Source organism: Gymnoscopelus braueri (genome assembly GCF_963280865.1).
Source record: "Gymnoscopelus braueri genome assembly, chromosome: 8".
Lineage (NCBI taxonomy): Eukaryota > Metazoa > Chordata > Actinopteri > Myctophiformes > Myctophidae > Gymnoscopelus > Gymnoscopelus braueri.
Genome location: NC_137609.1, coordinates 9,684,410 through 9,709,409, shown reverse-complemented (window position 1 = coordinate 9,709,409; position 25,000 = coordinate 9,684,410). Strand labels below are relative to the sequence as shown.

General features: G+C 42.3%; 1 protein-coding gene across 1 annotated transcript in view; it reads right to left on the bottom strand.

Annotated features, from left to right (window-relative positions):
* Positions 1-8,524: 8,524 nt before the first annotated feature.
* Positions 8,525-25,000, bottom strand: part of LOC308089788 (short transient receptor potential channel 4-like) — an 86,118-nt gene continuing 69,642 nt past the window's right edge. The window contains exons 7-15 of the mRNA XM_080434712.1: positions 19,391-19,727; positions 18,291-18,430; positions 16,883-17,083; positions 15,270-15,391; positions 14,255-14,450; positions 13,851-14,045; positions 13,015-13,056; positions 12,383-12,472; positions 8,525-10,426 (exon numbers count right to left, since the gene is read on the bottom strand). Of these exons, the coding sequence (XP_080290838.1) occupies positions 9,635-10,426; positions 12,383-12,472; positions 13,015-13,056; positions 13,851-14,045; positions 14,255-14,450; positions 15,270-15,391; positions 16,883-17,083; positions 18,291-18,430; positions 19,391-19,727 (2,115 nt within the window). The 3' untranslated portion in view covers positions 8,525-9,634. The remainder of the gene's footprint in view (positions 10,427-12,382; positions 12,473-13,014; positions 13,057-13,850; positions 14,046-14,254; positions 14,451-15,269; positions 15,392-16,882; positions 17,084-18,290; positions 18,431-19,390; positions 19,728-25,000) is intronic.

Here is a 25,000-nt window from a genome sequence, read left to right as displayed (position 1 = left end):
TCTAAGGGAGAGAGGCTGTGATTCTGGGAGTGCAAGCTCCTTTATCCATAGAGAGCACTCCCTCTAGTGGAGGACACTTGTCAGTACAATGTGTAATGTGACTTAAAGGAGTAGTTCACCCCAAAAAAATACTTATTTTCTATCAATTACTCACTCCATGAAGCATTGAATTCATGGAGATTTCTTTAGTTTTCGTCGCATTACTAAGGCAATACATTTGATTAATAACCAGCGGACAAGATGCTAATGTATCCGGTAGGAGACTCAAAGTAGACTCTTTGAGTTTCCTACCGGAAATACACCCGGTCATCAAATTATTGGCTCAGGAATGCGTTAAAAACAAACAAATGCTTCATGGGGTCCGTAATTGATAGAAAATACGATTTTTTGGGGGGTGAAATATTTATTTAAAGCATACTGTATATCGTCTCTGTCGGGTGGAAACCTTGCATGACCCAAACTGTTCCTTTTCAGGATTCAAATTAAAAAAAAAAGATCTAAAAGCTCAGATCTGCTACTTTGATGCTTTAGTCAGTGTGACGCTGTAGTATGATCATACGGAGCCCTTGAGTGCAGGGGCTCCGTATGATCAAGTTGGGTGTTAGTTTACGAAAAAACACAAACAGTTATAATATGGAAATAAGAGGTTTCTGCCTGACAGCAACGATATAAATATTTGTAGCACCGCAGGCTGTCAGTGGTTGAGAGAGACACTTCCCAAAATGCCATCTGTGTCTGTGTCTGTGTTTTTTGTGTTTTATCGTGCTAATTATTTAGTTAATTATGTGGGGGGGATTAATGTGTTTATGGGGGTTATTGTGTCATGGCGTTTTATGTGTGTGTGTGTGTGTGTGTTATATGAGGTGTGTAATGGCCACGTATCCGTGACAACAGAAGGTTACTTGCTGTGAGTGTGGGCCCCCCTCAATTCCATTTTGCCCTTCATGCCAGTTGGTTTAGTCACTGCCATACACACAAACTTTTACACTCAGAAGGACCACGATAGAAATAAGCTAAATCCTCTTTGTGTTTTATTCTTTTGAGCGATGTGAAATATGTTAATTTTTGTCAATAAAAAACATCAATCAATCAATCAATCAATCAATCATTTGGATCAGCAACTCACCGGACCAGCGCTTGGATGGAAGTCATCAAGAGAACACCCTCTTGACAGAATGTACCGCCGAAGACGACACCACCTCTACCGCTGGCTGGGTTACAGGAGAGGACTTGACCTGAGTCAGGGGCATCATGGGTGTGGCCATTCAACCCATATAAGAAGAGGAGATGGAGGTACCCCCTCCCCACCGGTCACCATCACACTGGAACATCAGAACACCTGGACCCGGAAGGGTATGCAAGGCAGGCATCCGCCTCAGCACCCTTGTTTTGGACAGGTTCAAGGTTCAAGGACTTATATTGTCATTCCATAGCCTGGTAAACCCTCCCTCCGGAAATCTCATTTCCATTTGATTCCAGGAAATGAGATTTCCGGAGGGAGGGTTTACCAGGCTAGTCATTCCATACAAGTACAGAACAAAATTTGTTATCCAGGTCCTGGTCATGGCAGAATAAATGACACCTAAACACTACATAAAACTTCTAATATAATACCTATAGTGCAAATAAAGCAATTGCACTTGCCCCCTAAAATATGCATCAATAGCAACAACAGTATTACAAACAATGTATTCTTACAGATCTAGTGCAATGATCACAAGATCTAGAGTTCATAATAACTCTACAGATACTCTGGATAAGTGGGTTATTGGAGACAACTTCCAGCAGGGGGTCCCAAGCAAAAGTAAAAGTAGTTAATGTAGCATCACAATCATTTTAACCACTATATCCATTTATATGTTGGCTATTCAAAAATAGCAGATCTACAAGCTCACAACTGACACAGTACGTCACTCCGTACCGCGCTGCGAGCTTGTACATATCGAAAATGTATTGAAATATTGAAAATATTTGGAAACTTTTGCATAATTTGGAATTTTTTAAACATAAATATTCTCTCCTGGGTGGGGGGGTCCCTGGCACAAATTATTTTCAGATGGGGGTCCGCAGCCAAATACATATCAATTTGTGTCCTTGACACAACAAAGTTCAAGAGAACTACTGACTAATACAACTCAGGCATATGGCAAGTTGCTGCCCCTCCTAGGAGGTGCGGTCAGGTGGCTCAGTCTCACCAACATAGCAGCAGCGTTGACGTATGGCTCCTCCAGTGGTGGTCTACGATTTAAAGGCTTTAGTATGAGACATTCCAGCATGCCTGGTTGCATGTCTGCTTGTTGTTTTGTTGCGCTAATTATTCAGTTAAATATGTGTGAGGGAATGTGTTTATTGGGGGTTATTGTGTGTGATGGCGTTTATGTGTGTGTGTTATATGATGCGTTTAATGGCCACATACCTGTGATAACAGAGGGCTTAGATGTTGTGGGCAGACTGGGCACCCCACCCATACTCTCCCATTTCCACCTTTATGTGGAGTTGGTTTTGGTTCTTGGTGTTAAATAAAAGTGTTCCATTAAAAAGTCGTTGTCATGACTACTCCGTTGGATCAGCAAGCAAGCCACTGGGTTGTTACAATTATATTCTTGTTTCTTTTGTCTTTTGGGAAATCCTACAGATACCTTTCAACAAACAATAATACAAATTCTGTGCTTTTGTTCTCATATCAGCAGCTTCACACAGTTCTCTAGGCTACAGCCTAGTAGCACAGCTGAACATGTTAGGTCGTTAGCTGCTCGTTATCTCTCTTCCACCAACTCTAAAACTACATCCCCTGCAGCAGGGGTTCTCAAACTTTTTAGCTTGAAACCCAAAAGAGAAAGTTGGCAAGTGTTGCATTGCGACGTATTGTGAGCATGTAGATCTGCTATTTTCACTACATATTTTTGCCGGACCCAGGGGGTCTGGCTTACATGAGGCTTTGTACCCGTTTTCTCCATACATGGGCATGGTCACTTTGTCCTTAGGCCCCAGCCATAAAAGTCTGTCCCCCTTTCATCCATACATGGGCATGTTTTGTACCTGTTTTCTCCATACATGGGCAAAATACAGGTTTTGGTCACTTTGTCCTTAAGCCCCAGCCATACAAGTCTGTCCCCCTTTCGTCCATACATGGGCATGTTTTGTACCTGTTTTCTCCATGGGCAAAAAACAGGTTTTGGTCACTTTGTCCTTAGGCCCCAGCCATAAAAGTCTGTCCCCCTTCCGTCCATACATGGGCATAGACACAGGCTGACACGTCATGTGAAGTCTGGGTCTGGCAGAACCAGGTCTCCTGGTCTTGTTTTCATGTCATTTGTCTTTTTTTTTCTTTTAGAAAAATGAATTAGTATAACATTTATGAAAATAATCATCGCTTTTGTGGATTCAAATAATAATTATAAAAAACTAAACGTAGGAAGGGATATTTACTTGCGACCCACATAAATGGGTCCACAACCCAAAAATGGGTACTGAGCCACAGCCACTGTTTGGGAACCACTGCCCTATGGCAGAGGTTCATTTTCATGTCAACGACCTCCATTTGAAAGGATTTTGTACCAGGAAAGAATATTTTGGTTGTTAGATCATATTTAGTACAGAATTAAACAGTGGCTGTTAGGCGGAGACGAAAGTGAAACCTATAATCTGAATAGTCATTCTTTCACATTCTCTCATCGGGCTAACTTCACCATAATAGTGAAATTAACCGCTTTAAATCTTGTGTCCCTAGTTTAGGCACGTCATTTTAGGCAAATATGTTCACAATAAACTCACAAAATGTTCAAAAATACAATGGGACAATGTGAGCTTGTAGATCAGCTATTTTTGGATTTAAGGATAAACTGTTTCTCATTTAGCTGGGGACCCCCTGGAACTCCCTCAAGGACCCCTGAGTGTTCCCGGACCCCACTTTGAGAACAAATGCCCTATAAGGATACTCTGCTCGCCACTTAGTGCCATGTTGCATATCTGGTAATTAAATCAATTCAGCTGCATAGTGAACTCAATCACCGTGCTGATGGGTGGTAGACGTACTTACCCTTTTAACTTGATGTTCTCACTATCAGCCATGCATGTGTTCACATCATCATGTTGAAATGTGTGAGCTGAGGAGAATCAGACTGGCCTACTATAGATACGCTTCAAACACTTATCTGGCTGAGATAAGCTAAGCTTGACAGTTTATTAATCATATAATGCAAAGTCATCTAAAATCCCATTAGGCAATTAGGCAATCAGTGATGCTGATAAACGTTGATACACGTTTCACATACAAACACAAGACACTATTTTTGTAAAACAACTCACACATGCATACCCGTAATGGGGATGATCTGTATCGAAATTCTCTGCACCCCACACACACACACATGCAATTTTATGAATGCCATTTTCGTAATATTTTTCCTACCCCTAAACCTGACCTCTAAATGTCTGATCCTAATCCCAACCCCCACCTGAATCTTCTTCTAATAGTAAAGGTATCTCAAAAAATATTTTTTCAACCATGAAACGACCATTTTTCTTGTGAGGACCAGTAAAATTTCGTATATTCTACTATACTTGTGGGGACATTTGGTGCTCACAAGTAAAGAAATACACAGACACACACGCGCACGCGCGCACGCACACACACACACACACACACACACACACACACACACACACACACACACACACACACACACACACACACACACACACACACACAAACACACACACACACACACAGAGAGAGAGAGACACACACACTGTCTGTCTAGCCTGCAGTGGGCCGTAGGCTGAAATAAAAAATGCAGTAAAAGTCATCATGAATTATTTGATTCAACCTATAACCCTTCAACTGTGAGAGCTTTGCTCTCTCTGACCACTACACTAGGGACTCCAGTCCACACAAGATCACAGGTTGGGGTCATGTTGTGCTGGTGCTTCACTTCTGTTTGCTTCTCACTCAAACCCTCACCCCTCGGATCACATGAACACTCATTTATTCTAGCTTCATCACCACGAGGGTCTCATGGTGAGGGATTAACTCACTCAAAGTAGGAAACACATTTGTATAGGAAATGTTTTTTAGCTTTAACAGTTTTAGTCTTTTTAAACTAATACAAATTCAAGGAATGCCATGAATTATAGGAGCGGAAACTAAAAGTTTGCTTTGAACGAGTATCTTTCTCTTCTTCGACGGTGGCTAAGGCATTGTTGCGTGCAGATAGGCTACTGAAGCCAACATGCATAAACCTGTTATGCAAAGAAGCCATTTGGGTACTTGACTCATGGGGGGGGGGGGGGGGGGGGCGTGCACTGCACCGTGCCGTAATTGTGCGTGAAAAATGTACCGGTGGAACGCCGTGGTAGGCCTACTCTGTGTGGCCCCCATGACTTCACTGGTCCCAGGTACGATTTAAGGCCAGGCCAGCAATGTGTCGATGTGTGTGCCTGAGCAAAACTCTTCAGCCCTAATTGCTCCCTGAGCACCGTAGAATGTCGTTCACAGCTCCTAGTAGTTATAGGATGAGTAAATGCTGAGGACGAATTTCACGTATGTGCGAATATACAGTGACAGAAAAATAAGTGGGGAGCAAATTATTATTAATTAATTATAACTGCAAGTAACTGAATTGAGACTTCCTTTGATATTGAGACAGCACATGTCAGTTATGCTTCTTGCTGGTTAAAATTGCAGATGAAGCAGAAAGCAGCCCACCATAGATGGACTGTTATGTCTTTGTCTCTGTTGCAAATCATTGGTGTATTGGACCGATATCTTTGTGACTTTTGAAAGAAACATGCTGAGGATTCCATGCAGGTGGATTGGAGCGGTGAGCGCTGACTGGATTGAAATTGCCTGAATGAATTCCAGCCGTACTTCAAAGTGTTTTCGGTAGTCAGTCTAAATTGGAGACTAATTTAGCCACGGGAGACCAGTGAATGCAATTACTACCTTGTAGAACAGAAGCACACACTTTTCAATTCTTTATCCTTCCAGCTCCCTTCTTGCATCTTGCAGGCACAGACACATGTAGACACACACACACACACACACACACACACACACACACACACACACACACACACACACACACACACACACACACACACACACACACACACACACACACACACACACACACACACGCGCGCGCGCGCGCGCGCGCACATGCACACGCACACGCACACATTTCAGTCTTATCATTGTACGAATTCACAATCCATGTGGGACATGCGTTGCTGTCGGGCAAAACCTCTTATCTCCATATTCTAACTGTTTGTGTTTTTCGTGAATTAACTCCCTACTCGATCATACTACAGCGTCACACAAAAGCATCAAAAGTAGCAGATCTACAAGCTCGAAACGCGTATTTGAATCCTGAAAAGTAACAGTTTTGGACATAATGTTTTAAAGCAAAAACTATTTACTCCGATCTGTGCTTCTGGGGGTCCCTGGAACAACATATTTTGAGATGGGGGTCCACGATCCGCAATCATTTTGGGGGTCCTTGACATGGAAAAGTTGGAGCACCACCGATATAGCAACATACTGTTAGGATTTAGGAAACATTTTTAGATATGTATTTGGCCGCGGACCCCCACCTCAAAATGTTTTGTTCCAGGACTGAGAACAAAGGGTACATTTAAATTGTGACCAAGGCTAAGGGCTGTAGAACACTCTAATTAATCATCTGTTAATGTGTGGCAAATCCACCCACACAGAGGACACAGACAAAAGATCTGAGATGTTATGGAGTCGCTTATGGACAGAAACAACTGTGTACTGTCATAAACATTATGTGAGATAGGAGAAACGGCAGAGATTAGAGAGAGAAGAGTCTAAATAAAAGAGAATGAGTGGGTGTGAATACATTATTGTGTTACAGCAGTTTAATCATTGTACTTAGAGGTTTCCCAGTGGCGACTCTCAGCTGTCTCTTGATTCCACATGAAGTACAGAGAGCTTCTTCCTTTGTTGAATATTTCATCCATCTTTTGCCTGGAGTAATACACATCTTATCTATACAGGCCAGCGAATGGAGAAGAAAAAACAAATAGCTTAAGTAAGAAGCTAAGAAGCTAAGAAACTAAAATGATCCTTTTGAAATATTTCCCTTGACCCCTATTTTGAGGGAAATATTCAGTTGAAAAATAGCCGATCTACAAGCTCACAACGCGTTGCCTTGCTTGCGTTGTGAGCTTGTAGATCAGTTATTTTTGCCGCATGTTTGGATTGTGTATAGTTACCTTGCCATGAAACAAAAAAGTTATTGCTGCATTGAGTAGAATCCGGGTTTTCTTCCAAAAAAATACATTACAAAATCAATAAGAAGTTCACATTTTTATTTAAAAAAGTACTGGGTTTGGTGGCGTTCTATAATAGACTGTCAGAATCAGCTTTGTTTCCGGATCTTCAAATAGTAAAATCAACAGGAAGCTGACATTTCTATTAAAAAAACAAACAGTACTGGGATTAGTGATGTTCTATATTGTCTGAATCAGCTTTGTTTGTGTTAGTTTACATGCTAAAAGAGTGAGAGCTGTTTCACTGTACAATGCAAGTCAATGAGGAGTATATTTTGAATTATCAATTTCTAATCAATGGGAGCAATTATTTTTGATTTCTTGCCCACCTTTGGAGTTACATCATGGCAAGGTATCTAACTACACAACCCAAGCATCTACCAAAGTGTCCTTACCCTTTAACACCAGATTAGGGCCCATTCAGTCATAAGGCCACCACTCCCAACTTACTTTATTTGCAGATGAAGTTTCATGCACCTACAGCATATGCCTAGAATTTAGAATGAAAACAATCCAGGCATTTTAGCAGACGCTATTATTCAAAGCGACTCACAAAGTGCAAGATCATAATAAGTGGCACCATGAACCCTATTCAAATAAACTACAGCGTATAAGAGGTTGAGTAAATAGAGTGCGAATAAAATAAAAAACAATGGAATGCTACAAAGTAACTAGGATACCAGGTAAACATCAAACCTAGCATGTGCCTAAACAACATACCTGTACCTCTAAATCTAAATAACATATTTAGCATCTGTGGACTAGCAAACAAGCATACATATTATGTAAATAACATACATAGCATTATGTGAACAAGTAACTAAACATAAATGTCTGAAAAATCTTAGTTGACGTGATGTACAGTACTCTCCCACAGTAATCAACAGACTCAAGCCAGGTCACATTGTGCTATACGCTATAGGAGGATGTTTCATGAACAAACCGATAAATGTATGAGCATACTGTCAGGCTTTTGTGAGAATAACATTCCCGTATTTGTTTTGCATAGAACAAACTATTACAGGTAATTTGCTGCATGGGCAAAACTTCATAACCTGACTCCGCCATCTGGAAGCAGCTTGCCTCACACATTTGTTTCACAACCTACTTCCATCTGGTATCTTGGTAGCCGAACCTCTGCAAGACGGCGGTCCCTTTTTTCAAGCAACTTAGCAGGTGATTGGATGGGACCGTCTGTCTATCGCCGTCTGGGCGTGCTAACTCCAACCAATCATATTGACGTGTCTACATGACGTATAGTAGCTGCGCCAGTAGTAGTTATTTTGTATACTATTCAACCATGATGAATCGTGAAAGAGCCACAATGTAATAGACGCTTCTCGATGGCGTCACATCCGGTCTCACCAAGATCCCGCCCGTAGCTGCCGCTGATTGGTTCGACAGGCTGTGGGTCGGTGTAAACTCCAATCTCTGAGAGATCGAAGATGGAGGCGAACCTGTGAACTCAATACCTCCCCATCTGGCGGAGTAAGGTTAAAAACTTCACGCGTAGTTGTTGGGATAATGTGTGCCAGTGAAAAGTGCTTCGACAGACAAGAAGAGTAAGGCAGGGATGTGGATCTACAGACAAAGTACAATGCATCTATTGCTCTTCATTGCTAAGCCTATAGCGAGAGGAGGAATATAGATAAAGAGAGACACGTGGGAGAGGGAGGTAAGGGAGATGAAGAGGAGAGAAGAACAAAACAAAAGTTTCAGAAAGTTGCTCTTTTCCAGTTGTTGGAACGAAAAAGATATAATCCATGACGATATACCAAACATCTGGATGGATCCATAAGATGCTCGTCCACCCAGAGAGCTCTGCAACGGACCAGAAGCAGCCAGTACGTACCAGTGACCACTATGGATCTGAACCAGAGAGAGTCACAACTTTGTTGGTCATACAGCGTTATTTATAATGCACGAGCCTGCGACCTGCGTCCAAACGGAAAGCCTCCCTGAGTCTTCAAAGATCAGCCTTAAAAGCCAATCATTTGTAAGCATTTTAAGCAAAACAAACAAATCACCAACAACAAAAATAGAAACAAAACGATATCCCAAGCAGCTCTCCTTATATGATCCTCTTTGATTGTCAGTTTCCTTGAATACGGAATTTGTCGTCATCCTGAGCCACCCATAGCTACGTTGTCTTTACCCTCACTGTCCATATTCACACGGCAGCCACTGCGCTCATATGTGATGTGAGTACTTTTTCCACTACTGGTAATGTGAGTACCTTTTCCACCACTGCATACGTCACACACGGGGTGGGGTTTCCCACCCCGTGTGTGACGTATGAGCAAAATGGCCAACGGCATGAATATGGTCAGCTGCGCCCCTACGTTTCCCCTCTGGCTGAAGCAGGGGAACCTCCACTCCCTGCCGATTCACTGCGGAGAAAACTCTCTTTTTCCTCCTCCTCGATGTCCTTGTCTCTGTCCTCCTCCTCCCTGTGCTCCTCCGCCTCCGCCAATGTCCCTGATCCAACAACAACGGCGTCTCCGTCCTCCGCCTCTCCGTCCAGCGGTCTCTCTCGGTCCTCTTTAGCCCTATAATTGGCTTGGTGTTTCTTCTTGTCCCGCGCGTGTGTTTCCGAGTGCCCGGACTCATCCGTTATATCCCCAGATAAAAAGTGCACGTTCACGGACTGGTTCCCCGCTGCACTGGTACCTGTAGCTCCGGATCCGACTCCCCCCCCACCACAGGGTCGTTTCTGGTAAAGGCTGAAGTCGGTCGTGTCTTTGGGGAAGCTTTGCTTCTGGCCGGACTTATCGCCGCCGGCGGCAGAGCCCTCGTCCTCTGAGGGCTGGCACGGCGCCATGAGTCCGTTAGCCAGCCGGTTGAAGGCCGCCTCGGGCGGCCGTGGCGAAGCGGTGGCCCCGCCCCCTTGCTTGAGGATAGACTTGGTGACGGCGAACAGGCTGAGTTTGCTTTTTTTCACTGGCCGGCCGCCTCCGGCGGACGAAGGTGGCGAGGTGAGGACTTTGAGCGAGGAGTTGGGGTACGCCAAGCTCGACTCCCCGGAGCTCCCGCTGGCGTTGGCCGCCGCTGCCTGCAGTGCGGGCGGCTTGCCTGACTTCATCATGCCCATGACCTCGTAGCGGAAACTGGAGATGTCCTGCTTCAGCTCCTGCAGAGAGAGAGAGAGAGAGAGAGAGAGAGAGAGAGAGAGAGAGAGAGAGAGAGAGAGTGAGAGAGAGAGAGAGAGAGAGAGAGTTGTGAGTTTAAGGATAAATAGGATCAGATTCAGATTTCAGATTGAAACACACACCTCAGTGCTGTTCAGAGGTGGAAAACTAACTAATGATCTTTTTGCCCTTTTTTCCTCCCAATGTAGCTGTTATGCCAATTCCTGAATTCCCCATGCACACCTGTGTGTTGTCACACCTGTGTGTTGTACCCTGCTGGCTCACCTGCCAGTGAGGAGCCTTTTTTTTTTTTTTTTTGTGTAGTTAAGTCTGTCTGTGGGTTTTATAAATATTGGACCAATGAAAGGCATTAGAGACTAAATAACTACATTGAGATCCATTGGAAAATAAGTAATCCCTTTTTCTAAAAAGTAACAGTTTTGGCCATAAAAGATTTCCACCCGACAGTGACAGTAAACACACTGGATCTAAGAGACACTTTTAATGACAAAGAAAAAAAGAAAGAAAAAAAAACGAATGTATTGATTAGTAAGGAGTCAAACTGCTCCGAGGAGAAAAAAAAAGAACAATTTTAAAGGCTCACGTAGAATGAGGATTGACTGACCAATTTCATTTAATTAAATGTAATCAAATTTAATTGGTAATTTTCCACCAAGTAGGGCATTAACGAATAGTGATTTATGGTATTCGAATTATTCGACCCAAAAGTATTCGATTAGTCGATTATTCGGTTTGATTATAAAAAATTAAAAAAATAATTTTTTTTTTTTTCAATTACATTGATGACTCGACTCAAGGAATGCGAGTTGACGTCACACCAGAGCTCACAGCTGCGTGTCTGCTCTAGAAAAGCCACTAAAAAAAAGAAAATCAAAAATAAAAATGCTTTTTCTTTTTTTTTCTTTTTTTTTTCGAATAGTCGAATAGTGGTTTGATAGTCGAATAGTCGGTTTGATATTCGAATATTCGACTATTCTGTGAATGCCCTACCACCAAGATAATGAGACTGGAGTGCTGCCTGAACCTCCAATCCTCCAAAGCTATAAATGGAAACAATTTGCATGAGCTGTCTGGTATTAAGGCATGTTAAGTGTTGTAGTCTGAAGACTCACCTCTTCAGACTCCACTTTAGTGCCCGTAGCACTCGCCCTAGCCTTGACGACCTTTCAGGCTTATGCAAATTTAGATAGCATGTAATTTAGACAAATGTCAGGTTAATTTGTTGACCTGGCATCCTATAGTTTGTGTAGTTTCAATGTACATATTATTTATTTTTGGATATTATACTATTTAGACTGATAGGTTCTTGGTTTATCCTTACTATTTCTAGGCATTTGATGTATTACCTCATGTTTACCTTGCTTACTGTAAATCACTCTGGATTAAGAGCGTCTGCTAATAGCTTAATTGTAAATTAAAGTGAATTCTATTTGCAAAAACATTACACTGGCTGCCATTTCTCGTCTATGTCAGCGCTCAACCATCTCTATGAGCAGAGGAATGCAATATTATGCCAACCAGGAAGAGAGCACGGAAGTGACACTGAGCACAAACCATACAAAACCATGGCGATGATGACATACACGAACTTCCTCCCTGCGTCCATTTATAACCACATGAAACCTAGCGTCCCTATTCTGTGAGAACAAATTAGCCTGGCTCTAGACCATAGACTCACTCCACTGAGTGAACTTCACCAAGCTTTAGTCTAATAATCAGGCTGAGAACAAATAGCTGATCTACAAGCTCCCACGCTGTGTGCTAGCTTATATATCGTCTTGTTTTCGGCAAAGACATTTGGTGTAGACTAGTGAAGAAATTAGTTGACCAAGTATTGAGCCCTGGGGGACCCAAGTCAGTATATGGTCTAAGTCCTCCCTCTGAAAAAAACTCCCTTCAGAAACAGTAGTATACAGTAGTCTATGGACAGAACTCACCTTAAAGTTCTCTTCAGTCAGGCCCTCCTCTGTCTTGGCGTCTCGGATCATGGCAGCCACGTACCGTTTCACCAGGTTCCTCAGTACCTCCTATACAACAATAACAACGCCAACAACAACAACAACACAGAGAACTGAACAGGGAGCTGAGCACTCAGTGACCGCTTTTAATAATAGATACAAACATCCTTTCTGTACACACACACACATATGCGCACGCACACACACACACACACACACACACACACACACACACACACACACACACACACACACACACACACACACACACACACACACACACACCCCCCCCCCCCCCCCCATCAAAACATCAAAAGCCAAAGAGATCCATTTCATCCAGCGAGTTCCAGACACCTGTGGGTATTCACGGGGATGAGACTCTCACTGCAATAAATAAAAGTCATTGGTCTTTGTAATAGCGGCAGCCAGCTGGTCTGTTATGTTCGCCAGCTAAAATGAACTCTACTGATCTGCCGAACAAAAGTTCAGACAAAGCTATCAGACACCTAGACAGTAGACACCGTGACATGAATCATGCACACACATTTTACCCTGGAGAAAAGTAATCGCCCTCTCACGGACTCACAATACATGAAAGTGATCACATTCACCTGATACTGATGATTGATCCTCAGATTCTCAGCCGCACGCCTCTACGGAGAAGCAAGAGAGATGTAAAGAGAAAGAGAGGAAGGGAGGGAGATGATGAGAGAAGAAAGAGATTGAAAGATATTGAAGGTGAGGGAGAGAGAGAGAGAGAGAAAAAAACCTTTGTATTTTGTAATACATCTCACAGTTTGACATAATATATATATAGATATAATCGTCTCTGTCGGGATGAACCTCATTATTATGTCCAAAACTAACTTTTCAGGATTCAAATTCAGAAACGGCAAACGTAGCAGATCTACAAGCTCAAAACGCGTCGCTTCGCGCCATGTTTCGAGCTTGTAGATCTGCTACTTTTGATGCTTTTGTGTGTGACGCTGTAGTATGATCAAGTAGGGTGTTAATTTATGGAAAAACACAAAAAGTTAAAATATGGAGATAAGAGGTTTCTGACCGACAGCAATGATTTGTATTGCGGTATGTGCCTACATAGGACAGGGGGGCTATGCTATGTAAACACAGCAATAATTACTGTCTGTCACAGCAGGAAAAAAACTGAGGCTTACAGTACTGTTGGTATCTTCAGCAGTGTTGATTTCGTCGACTAAAACTATGACAAAAAGGGATTTTTGAAAAATCACTGGCACAAAATATTTTTGAGATGGTCCGCAGCCAAATACATATAATTTTGGGGGTCCTTGACATGAAAAAGTTTGAGAACCACTGGTGTAGACGCTCGACAAAAATAGTCAGCAACTATATTCAGGCTGTAATTGTACAAAACGGACAACATTTCAAGCTAAGTCTTACCGTCCTGTTACTGTTACTGTTTACTTACTCCGAGTGCTCCGAAGGTCTCGGGTCGTTTGGATCGGCTTCTCTTGCACACCTGCTTCTTGATCCAGCAGATCAGGTACAAGGCGGATTTGGGGCTGGGGACGATGTTGAACGGTGACGGCAGGGTGCCCCCTTCCTCAAAATAACTCATCCACAGCTTGGTCCTGGCAAACTTCCACTCGATGTCTGCATGGTCCTGGAAGAACAACGTGAGGAGCATTTTGGGGACCTAGCCATAACTGTGTGCAGATACGTGTGTAAGCGGAGTGAATATATATATATTCAAAATCACGATACAAAAAAAATAAAAAATAGCAGATCTACAAGCTCATTTGAGCTTGTATATCTGCTATTTTTTGAATAGCCAAAGAAATATTAAAATTAATGAGTTTAAAGAGTTCTTACGGCGATGTGCTGGTAGGAGTTGTTCATCATGGCGATGAGCATGTTGAGCAGCACCACCAGAGAGATGATGTTGTAGGTGCCGAACATGGTGGCGCCCACAAACTCGGTGAACTGGTGGTCGGCGTCCACGTTGGTCACGTACAGGCTGATGAGGCCGAAGATGGACCAGAACAGAGACTGCAGGGTCTCAAACAGCCTGAGAAGGAGGAGGAGGAGGAGGACAGGAGGTTATAGAGATATATACGGTAACACTTTACTTAAAGGTCGGGCCTACAATGCATTATAATCACATTTATAATGCGCTTATAAGGCATTACAACACTCATTATAGATGTTTTTATTCATTTATTATACAGCATCACAATCATTTTAACCCCTTTATCCATATATCCATACGTTGGCTATTCAAAAATAGCAAATATACAAGCATCACTTTGTACCGCTTGTACAGTACATCCCTGGCATGTACAAGCGGTAAAAAACATTTTCAGGTGGGGGTCCGCGGACGAAAAAATATCAATTTAGGGGTTCTTGACATGAAAAGTTTGAGAACCACTGCCCTATTGCCTTCTGTTAGAAGTCATGTCCTGAGGACCTTGAGAGTAATAGCTTGTCTGCAGATCTAAGATTGCAGTGAGGCAAGAACAGGGTAATGTGGTCATATGTTCTGGTTCGTATAAGAACACTTGCTACAGTAGTTTTTAAAAACACACACACACACACACACACACACACACACACACACACACACACACACACACACACACACACACACACACACACACACACACACACACACACACACACACACACAGAACTCAATTACACGCACATGTGCTTCTACTCAATTAAAACCACATGAATCGCTCTAGTGAACAGAAGCTCGCACACACAGACAGTCAGACAGTCAGACAGACAGACAGACAGACAGACAGACAGACAGACAGACAGACAGACAAACAGACAGACAGACAGACAGACAGACAGACAGACACTGCGGATGTGACACACTCACGTGGAGAATGCATTGTTCTGCTCCACACAGCGGATGCCTTTACATTTGCCCTTCTCATCTGCAGCTTTGGTCTCATAGTAGAAGTACAGCTGGTTCAACCCGTTGGCAAACGCCAGCAGAACCTGCAACCAGAGGATAGTTTATTGTCTAAAACAGTGGTTCTCAAGCTGTGGGTCGGGACCCCCAGAGGGGTCCCCACACGATTTTGGTGGGGGTCCCCAGATGACAGTGAAGTGACAATTTAAGGACATTTAACACCTTTTTAATACCTTGAAAAAGAGAAGGAAAAAAAAGAAGAAGAAAGAAAAAAGATAATCATAAAAACATTGGCCAACTTGTCAAATAATATAAGAAAGAGGCAAACACTGTGAAAATAGCCGATCTACAAGCTCACAATGTGTGTGCGGGTGTGTGCGGGTGTGTGCGGGTGTGTGTGCGGGTGTGTGTGCGGGTGTGCGGGTGTGCGTGCGTGCGGGTGTGCGTGCGTGCGTGCGTGCGTGCGTGCGTGCGTGCGTGCGTGCGTGCGTGCGTGCGTGCGTGCGTGCGTGCGTGCGTGCGTGCGTGCGTGCGTGCGTGCGTGCGTGCGTGCGTGCGTGCGCGTGCACCTGCACCTGCACATCAGGTTAATTGTTCTCGTTAAGACTAGATGTGGACACAGCATGACATGTAGAATCCACTCCGCTGGGAACAACGATTATGTTTGTTCAAGTTCAAGTTGTGCAAAAAGCAATACCAAAATATTGTGCTCCAGGGGCCGTAGTGTGATGCATAAAAAAACAGTGAATTAAAACAAAGCAATAAAAACAAAGCAATAAAACTTTTCTTAAAATGAAGTACAACCCAGCAAAGTGCTAAAGTGCTAAAGTGTTTATGTATAAGTGTAAAACTGTCAGATGGGACAGTTCCAGGAGAGGCCCTTCCCAATTTGCTGTTCTGATTAGCAAAATACTCAATAAACACGCCCCTAGGACTGCATGTATTTGTATCACTGCGGCAACGTCTTGTTTGCAATATTCATCGTCACGTTGTTCCATTGTTCCTGATTTAGTTTTTCCTATGGCAAGAGAGGATGAGAGGAGTTCTCCTTTTCTTTTCTTCCTGCGTATGTGAAAGGTCTTATAAAATACTTTAAAACAAGGCAAATGCTGCAATGCGTATCGCTCGGTACCTTCCATGCATTTGCATTGCAGTCACGGGGACTAATGTGGTTAAGAGGAGGTTGGCTCAGGAGGTACCGAGCATAGAGTTGAAAATAATAGAGAGGGCACCGGAAATCCTCACCCATCCACTTCACTTGTATGGAGTTGCTAACCCTCAATATGTCGTAAACTTGACCTTTGGCTCTGTACTTGGTCCGCTCCTTTTTCCCTCTACACCAAATCTCTTTGCCGAAAATAACAGATCTACAAGCTCACAACGCCTCGCGCTGCGAGGCATTGTGAGCTTGTAGATCTGTTATTTTCGGCTAATGTTCCACAGAATATACTAGGGTTGAAGTGGAAAATGAAAATGAAAAAAAGTATCGCACACTGTAAAGTGCTTTGGAGAAAGGCGCTATAAAAACGCACCATTTACCATTGTGTATGTGTGAACATGTTTGTGTGCTAGTTTACCAGACAGTAGATGAAGAGGAACTTGAGGATGTCCAGTAGCATCCTGCCCAGGGAGATCTGCAGTGGACCAAGGTGAGAGTTGGCCGTGAACAGGGAGATGAGCCGCAGCGAGCTGAAGATGTTGGCGATGGCGAACACCGCCTCTGCCACCAGGGTAGGGTGCCACATCTCCCACTGGTTCCGCGGTTTGCAGCCGCTGTACTGGAGGTGATGAAACAACACGTGCACAGAGAAAGACATAGTAATTAGATATCGTTGCTGTCGGGGCAGAAACCTCTTATCTCCATATTCTAACTGTTTATGTTTTTTCGTAAAATGTATGCCCTTGAGAAGGCCAGGTTTTGGCTCATAAATCAATACCTTGAAGTGTTTTCCTCTGAAATGAGTCGGAGACCAAGATACTCTTTAAAAGCAATGATTTATTCAATAACTGCTGCAGTGCCTTGATTCAATGTACAAGCATCAAACCAAGTGAAGTGTTCAACAGGCGACAAGCTTTTATACTGTCCCAACAAGGGAAAACGATCATCATCACACGTTACCAGACGCAAGGTTCGACCTTGGCCCTCATCAGCTGTCATCACATCATCTGTTCAGAATACATTAAGCGCATAGAGAACTGCAACACATTGCAGCTTACATCCTCCAGATTTGGGCCTAAAACATGGCTGAGTTATTAATATATGTGCCCTGCGGCACATATTTCCTAAAACCAGCTGGGTGGCCTCTTCCTCTCAGGGTCTGATGAGGACATCTAACTCCCCTGAGTTCTATTAGGGTGGCGTTCTCAGGCTCCTCCCTAGACTCAGCATCCTAGGTACGCATGCATACATGATTATCTGCCTATTATAGATCTTCTTCCAGCAGCTCTGCAGCCACCAGACATCTGATAAGGGTGGTTTCTATGTCTGCACCTGATGTCCGGTACTGAAGCACAGCATATTATAATAATGCCTCAGGGCTACACTGGCTACAGGTCATGCTTACATATAGAGAGATACATTTTTTACTACAAGTAAGATTATATATTTGACTAATAATGATTACATAAACCTTTTTATATAAGGCACACTTGGTTCTTAATATTATTTAAATAATCATTTTCTAGGTAAGGCACACTTGGTTATATTCTTTATTCTTAATATATCAATCAATATATTAATCAAAATCACTCTGCCTCCACACCCTACTTGATCACACTACAGCGTCACATAAAAGCATCAAAAGTAGCAGATCTACAACCTCGAAACGTGGCGTGAAGCGACACGTTTTGAGCTTGTACATCTGCTACTTTTGCTACTTTTGAATTTGAATACTGAAAAGTAACATTTTTGGACATACAAGGTTTCCACCCAACAGAGACGATATTTTGAAACACATAAAATGTACTTTTGGCAATATGTCTTACCTTGGTGTAGGCAACGATCTTGAGTGAGATGGTTGCCAGGTAGAGAGAGTTCATAACAAAGTCCATCAGGTTCCACCAGTCATGGATGTAGTCCTGGAAACCACCGTCCCACATCTGTTTGATCTCTGTCCAGATGAAACCTGGCGGACAGCACAACACAACAATACACTACAACGTTCACAATGACTCACCGGACACATGTATATGTGGGAAGATTGGCCAACATGTAGTATCTACAGTATCTACAATATATCTGTTTATGGTATTTCCACGTTCCAAAAATAGATCTGTTGACATGTATTGCCATTATGTATATACTGTAGCAATATATAAACATTTTTTTTGATTAGTCCCCATGTAATTACTACAGTATGTATGAATTGCTATGCACCCACGTACATTTGGTCATTTCTTAAATGTTTAATTACCTGGCTGGTCTCACCTATTTCCAGCCCTATATAATGAGAGTCTGTTAGTGTATGTATTCATTTAGCCCTGATGAAGACCGCTTAGGTCGAAACATGTTGGCTTTTGCCTCTTTTTAAAGACTGTTCCTTCTTTTAACATTGAGTGGCCGGATCTCCTATTTTTTATCTTCTTGATTATTGAGCTAATCAAAAACGTAATCGAAAGAATCATCTCCAATAAAATAATAGATTGTTAATTTGTTGCAGCTCTAACCCCAAGTACTGCATTACATTACATTACAGTCATTTAGCAGACGCTTTTATCCAAAGCGACTTACAATAAGTGCATTCAACATAGGTAGGCAAGAAAACTACTAATCCCCAGAAGTCTTAAGTGCATTCTCTTCTAAAACAAGCAACTAAGAGTATACCTAGAGCTAAGTATAAAAGTGCAATATATCAGCTACCTACTTTCTTAAACAGATGAGACAAATAGGAAAATCAAATGAGCAAGAGCTAAAACAAATAGGTGTATCAAGTAAACAAGATCCAATAAAACAAGAGCTCGTACAAATAATTGACAACAAGTAGGCAAGGCTAAGAGGAAGGGTCAGGGTAGTGTTTCCTGAAGAGGTGGGTTTTCAGCCTGTGGCGAAAGATGGGCAGTGACTGCCCATGCAGCGTGTGACTCACCCACTACCCAGGGGAGGATCATCCACTCCACGGTGGTGGGCGCGGGGCCCTGGCGGTCGGGCTCCGTGTGCACGATGTGCTGCGAGGCCAGCAGCAGCAGGAACAGGAAGGTCAGGTAGGAAGCCGTGTGGCAGATGAACTTGATAAAAGGTTTGCGGATGAACAGGCCGTAGCGGCTCTTGGGGGCAATGAGGTAGCAGAGGGCGAAGGCGGGGAACATCAGGCCGATGAACACGCAGGTGATGAACTTCCCGGCCCAGTGGCGCCGCCGCCAGCCGGGGAACTCGTCGTACCAGCGGGACGCCAGCAGCTGCTGGCAGTTGGGCTGAGCCACAAACTGGAGAACAAAAAGGGACAGGAGGAGGAGGGCGTCATGGTTTCATTCCAGCAGTGTTGATTGAGTTTGTTTTCACTGACAAAAACGAAATATGATATGATGACTAAAACTAAGACTAAATATACTGACAATTTGGTCAACAAATAAAAACTAGACTAAAATGTTAGTGAAGGACTAGTGGAGAAGAGATCCAGTAGAACTAAAAGACAAGTCATTTCATGCTTGGTTGCGCTCAGGTGTTGCACTCTGAAAATAGCAGATCAACAAGCTCACAACGCATCGCGCTGCGACGCTTTGTGAGCTTGTAAACCGTCTATTTTCAGCATGCAAACCAAGTGTAAAACCAGCCATTAAGGCCATACACGCTTCAAAGCCCGTCCTGCTCTCGCCAACTCAGTGAGGCATGATTCTAACTCGACAATCTGTTGAGCAAACACATTCTTGTTTTGCAGCTATAAATGATACTTCCCAAATGTCAGCGAGCCCTGCAGTGCAGACCTTCAATTCAGCATACATTATACATTATATATATGAGAGAGAGAGAGAGAGAGAGAAAGAGAGAGAGAAAGAGACAGACAGACAGACAGACAGACAGACAGACAGACAGACAGACAGACAGACAGACAGACAGACAGACAGACAGACAGACAGACAGACAGACCCTTGTGGTTATTACAAAACCCACACATGTAAAGAAGATATATAATGTACACATCATACACACACTTATGCATGCACACACAATCGTGTGAAACCCCCTCCATTGCCCTGACATCAGAGTGAGTGTGTTACATCAGACAGAGCCCCGTCACCACGGGGTGGCCTGGCCCGGTTCACCCACTCTGCAGCCCCCTGTTACCATGGGAACTAAGCGGACTGGAGATCCCTGCCTGTGTCAGTGCTGAGGTTGTAACAGCTCCTATTATATCCACACCGTTAACCACTTAAACCCTGTACCTTATAGTTGACCGGAGTCCCACAGGGACCGGAGTCCCACAGGGCTCTGTACTAAGGTCACGTCCTGCTTTCGCTCGACACTAAATATGCCGAAAGAATTGCTGATCTATAAGCTCACGTATCATGCCATGCCACGCCACATTTTATCAATGACACCTCAATCTTAACCACTTAGACAATAAATGTTCATTAACGTTACATACTTTTTAACATAAAAAATGAGAAAATATAAATCTATAGGCTCACAATGTGTAAGCTTGTAGATCTGTTATTTTTAAATAATTTTTGAAAACTTTTCCAATAAGTAAAGTACATGCCCAAAATAGGACGTCAAGGTTAAACTAGCTGTTATGGCTGTTAAGCTATGATGCTGCGTTATGTGTGTACTGTAGTCTGTCCCTCCCTCCCTCCCTCCCTTTAGTTGTGTGCTGTGGGCTTGTGTGAGAGTGTGTGTGTCACTTGTTGATTGGTCAGTTACAGGAGCCCTAACCCTGACAGTGCTGAGGAAGAAATTATATGGCTGCTTATATCTAACCTTTATATGTTACCATCACTTATAATACTTCTACAATACATTATGATATTTGTAAGAGCCATGTCTCTACTAGGCCTAATAGCTATTGTTTTGGTACAGCCTATCTTGTTATGGTTCAGTTTGTCCTTCAGGCAGCTACAGTATAACTATGATCTCTGCCCTGTGCTCTGGGCAGAACTACCGTACCACTGACATGAGTGTCAATGTACTTCTGACCATGATATCATGTACATAAAGCATAACCACCTCCACCTAGAATATTGTCTCGACTCCTATGTGCCTTATCGATTGTTGATTGATCCAGGATTCCACGACAGTGCCAAGGATAAAAGGCCTCAGAAAAATGTTGCATATTTTAAGATTGTTTTAATATTAAAATATATTTAGTTTTTAAGTATTGTAAAGGATAGGCAAAGGATAAGCATTGTGCTTCAGCCTATTCCTTTTTTCGGTCATTGAGTTTGGATTGTGAGCTGACTTTGAATGTGTACATTTGTGATTTTTTCTTTTTGCAAGTCCACACAAGTGTTTTGATTTGTTGTAAAAAAAAAGAAAAGACCGAAAATAAATCATTCATTCATTCAGAACCTTGTGTCCCCATTTTTTGCATGTCATTATAGGAGAAAACCTCCCAAAAGTCTCAAACATTTTGAAAATCTAAAAGTTGCAGATGTACAAGCGCACACTTTCTTACACAATGTATTAGTTTTTCCACAATTCATTTGCCAAATTTCACCAAACAAAGGTCCATGCTCTCAAAACAGTTTTCACATAAACTACAAAACTACATACATCATTTTGCCATGTCGAGTTTTACACAAAGTTAAAAATGTATTTCAACTTACGATGATAACACATAATCACGACATGTTTGGCATTTCGAGCATAATTGATGTCAGGTTGGGTAAATAAAGCACACCACACAAAGTGCTAATTGCTCAATTGTTCACTTAATAATCGCCGCCTGCACTTCAGTATCTACGAAGTCCATTTGTTTTGGTGAAAGATATATACATTTCTTACTTAAGTAAAAGTATCAATACTGCAATGTAGAAATACTCTGTTACAAGTGAATGTCCGGAATTCAAAATTTACTTGAGTAGAAGTACAAAAGTATTGGCATAAAAATATACTTAAAGTACCAAAAGTAAAGGTACTCATTATGCAGAATGTCCCATTTCACAAGTTCAAAATGTACACAAATTCTTTTGAAAATAGCTGATCTACAAGCTCACAATGCGTCGCACCGCGATGCATTGTGAGCTTGTAGATCTGCTATTTTCAAATGGCCGAAATATATGGCTGAAGTGGTTAGTGTGTTTTGCGATAATAATCAAAGTCTAAAATAACTAGTAACTAAAGTTTTCAAATAGTTGTAGTATATTTGCCTCTGAGATTAGTGTAGTGTAGAAGTAAAAGTACTGAACAAGGAAGCAAGGTGACAAGATTACGTTATTGCCTTTGTGCACGGGTGAGGGAAGAGTAAAAGTTTATGTCATCAAATCTGTAAGAATGACAGGAAACACTGTAGCCTACACAGTAAAATCCTCAGTGTTGTTTTATCCATTTTAAGTGTGGGCAGGATGTCTGAGCGCACTGCCAGGGTCAAGTTCACGTGGGGTTCACATGGAGTCATGTACATTAGCTCATTCGTGAATTTAATGAAAAGCCATGATAATAAAGCTCATCGTTGCTGTCGGGCAAAAACTTTTAACTGTTTGTGTTTTTTATTATTAGTATTTTATTAGAGCGTTCTGATTTTAACAAAAAAACGTTTTGTTTTAATTAAGGGTTACAGCAGACCAATTAGGCGTTGATGTATTTCCATGTTTTGTATGACCTCCTATAGGACCTGGTATGGGATTAGGATTAGGATGATCGGACTCAAGATCAATGGCAAGAAAACAAAAGTAATGGCATTTAACACGTCCCCCGACGGGACTTCACATTATCTCTCAGTCATCTCAGTGCCTCGGCGGCTTGGACAGAACAGGTGGTGTGGTGCTAGCAGAGGATGTGAGGGTTTCATCATTTCCTTCAGAACACCACAGTTACAGCTGGCTCACAGTGGACAATAGAAATGCAGACAGTTCATAAATCTCAGTATGCATGTGGACAACGCTACATCCCGTCGCATGTCCCATGTGAATATGGGACATACGCTTTAACATCCTCAAGTCAAGACCATGCCCACCAGAAAATCCAATATATATTGTCTGTGCATATTTGACTGTGACTCATTCCTCCCCGCACTCGTGTTGAATAAAGAAGTTCTCTACTGATACAGTATATCTGGAGTTTTTTTTCTATTTAACCAGCCCGACCATTCCCTATCTATCTATCTTTTTGTTAAGTCTAAGTAGGCCTACTGTGCTTTCACTCCGCTTCTACCGCTGGTCGACCACGAAGGGGACCTCAACAATCCACTGACTGGGGACAGTCCCTGTCTTTGTCCCGTTTTGGGGGACCCCTGACCAGGTCTGCACTGAATCCGGAGAGGGAGCCTGAGAAAAGGCTACCACATCCAAGGAAGGCAGCAGGCGCGCAAATTACCCACTCCCGGCACGGTGAGGTAGTGACGAAAAATAGCAATCCAGGACTCAATCAATCGCTCAAGTTGATCACTAGAGAGAAGGGTATGCAAAGCCTGTTTCATCACATTTTGCTTTAGAAGATTCTCTCAGTGCCTTCTCAGGGTGGCATATGTCTGTTCCCCGGCTGGGGTGACAAGGTCGTTAACCATCCACATTCAAGCTAGGAGTGGAAATTGAACCCAGAGTTTTAGTAGAGTTTTCTTTTTTCAAGGCTTTTAAATTTAAAGAGAACTGAACGATTGAAAGGTTGTGGAAAAAGTGATTCGAAATATACTTTAGGGAAGCAATTGTGATATAAAAATATTGTTTATTATTATTATTATTATTATTATTATTATTATTATTACCCTTATTATTATTATTATTATTACAGAAATCTGAATCAGTGTTATCACTATCTATACAATACATCTAACATATATCTATTTGGTGCATTGTCTATTGTCTTTTTCTGTACTCTTTGAAACAGATGTGTGTGTATATTCCACATTGATTTAATTTGACCCTACATTTTATGTAAAAAAAGAAATTATATAGAATTCCGGAGAATTACACTTCTCTAGCCCCTGGAGAGTTTTTAAGCATTCTCCTACATTTTTACATATCTTTTTTACTTTACTTTTTTTTGTTGTTGAGTGAAACAAATCTCACAAAACAAACAAAAAAGAACTATCAATATAATATATCTATAACTAACATAATAAGATAAGAACTATAAGAATATATCTGGTGATAAACATATATTTATAGGAAAATTATCCAGGATATGTTATAGGAAACATAATCAGACTGAAGTTGTGTGTGGAAATAGATTGTTGAGTCAGGCATACACTCTCGGTGACGGGGGGTAAATCAGCAGACCCCCGGTCTTGTCTGCGGACAGTAACATAGTGTTGGACGTATCCTGCTGTCTCTGTGTGTTGGACTTAACTCTTTTAAGTTGCATGTGAGGTCTGCTAAGGCGACACAGTACCAGGTGAAAGGGAGGAACCAGAGTGTGACTTAATTTGTGTGTTTGGCCTGCGCTGTTAACATATCAACAAGTGACTTCTAGACTATCTAGAAAAGCACTATATACAGTAAATTGTATATTATTATACCAGGGTTCCCCAATAGGCAGCCCGCGGGCCATTTGCGGCCCGCGAGAGGCAACTGTCCGGCCCGCGACGACTCGAATTTTTTATGTT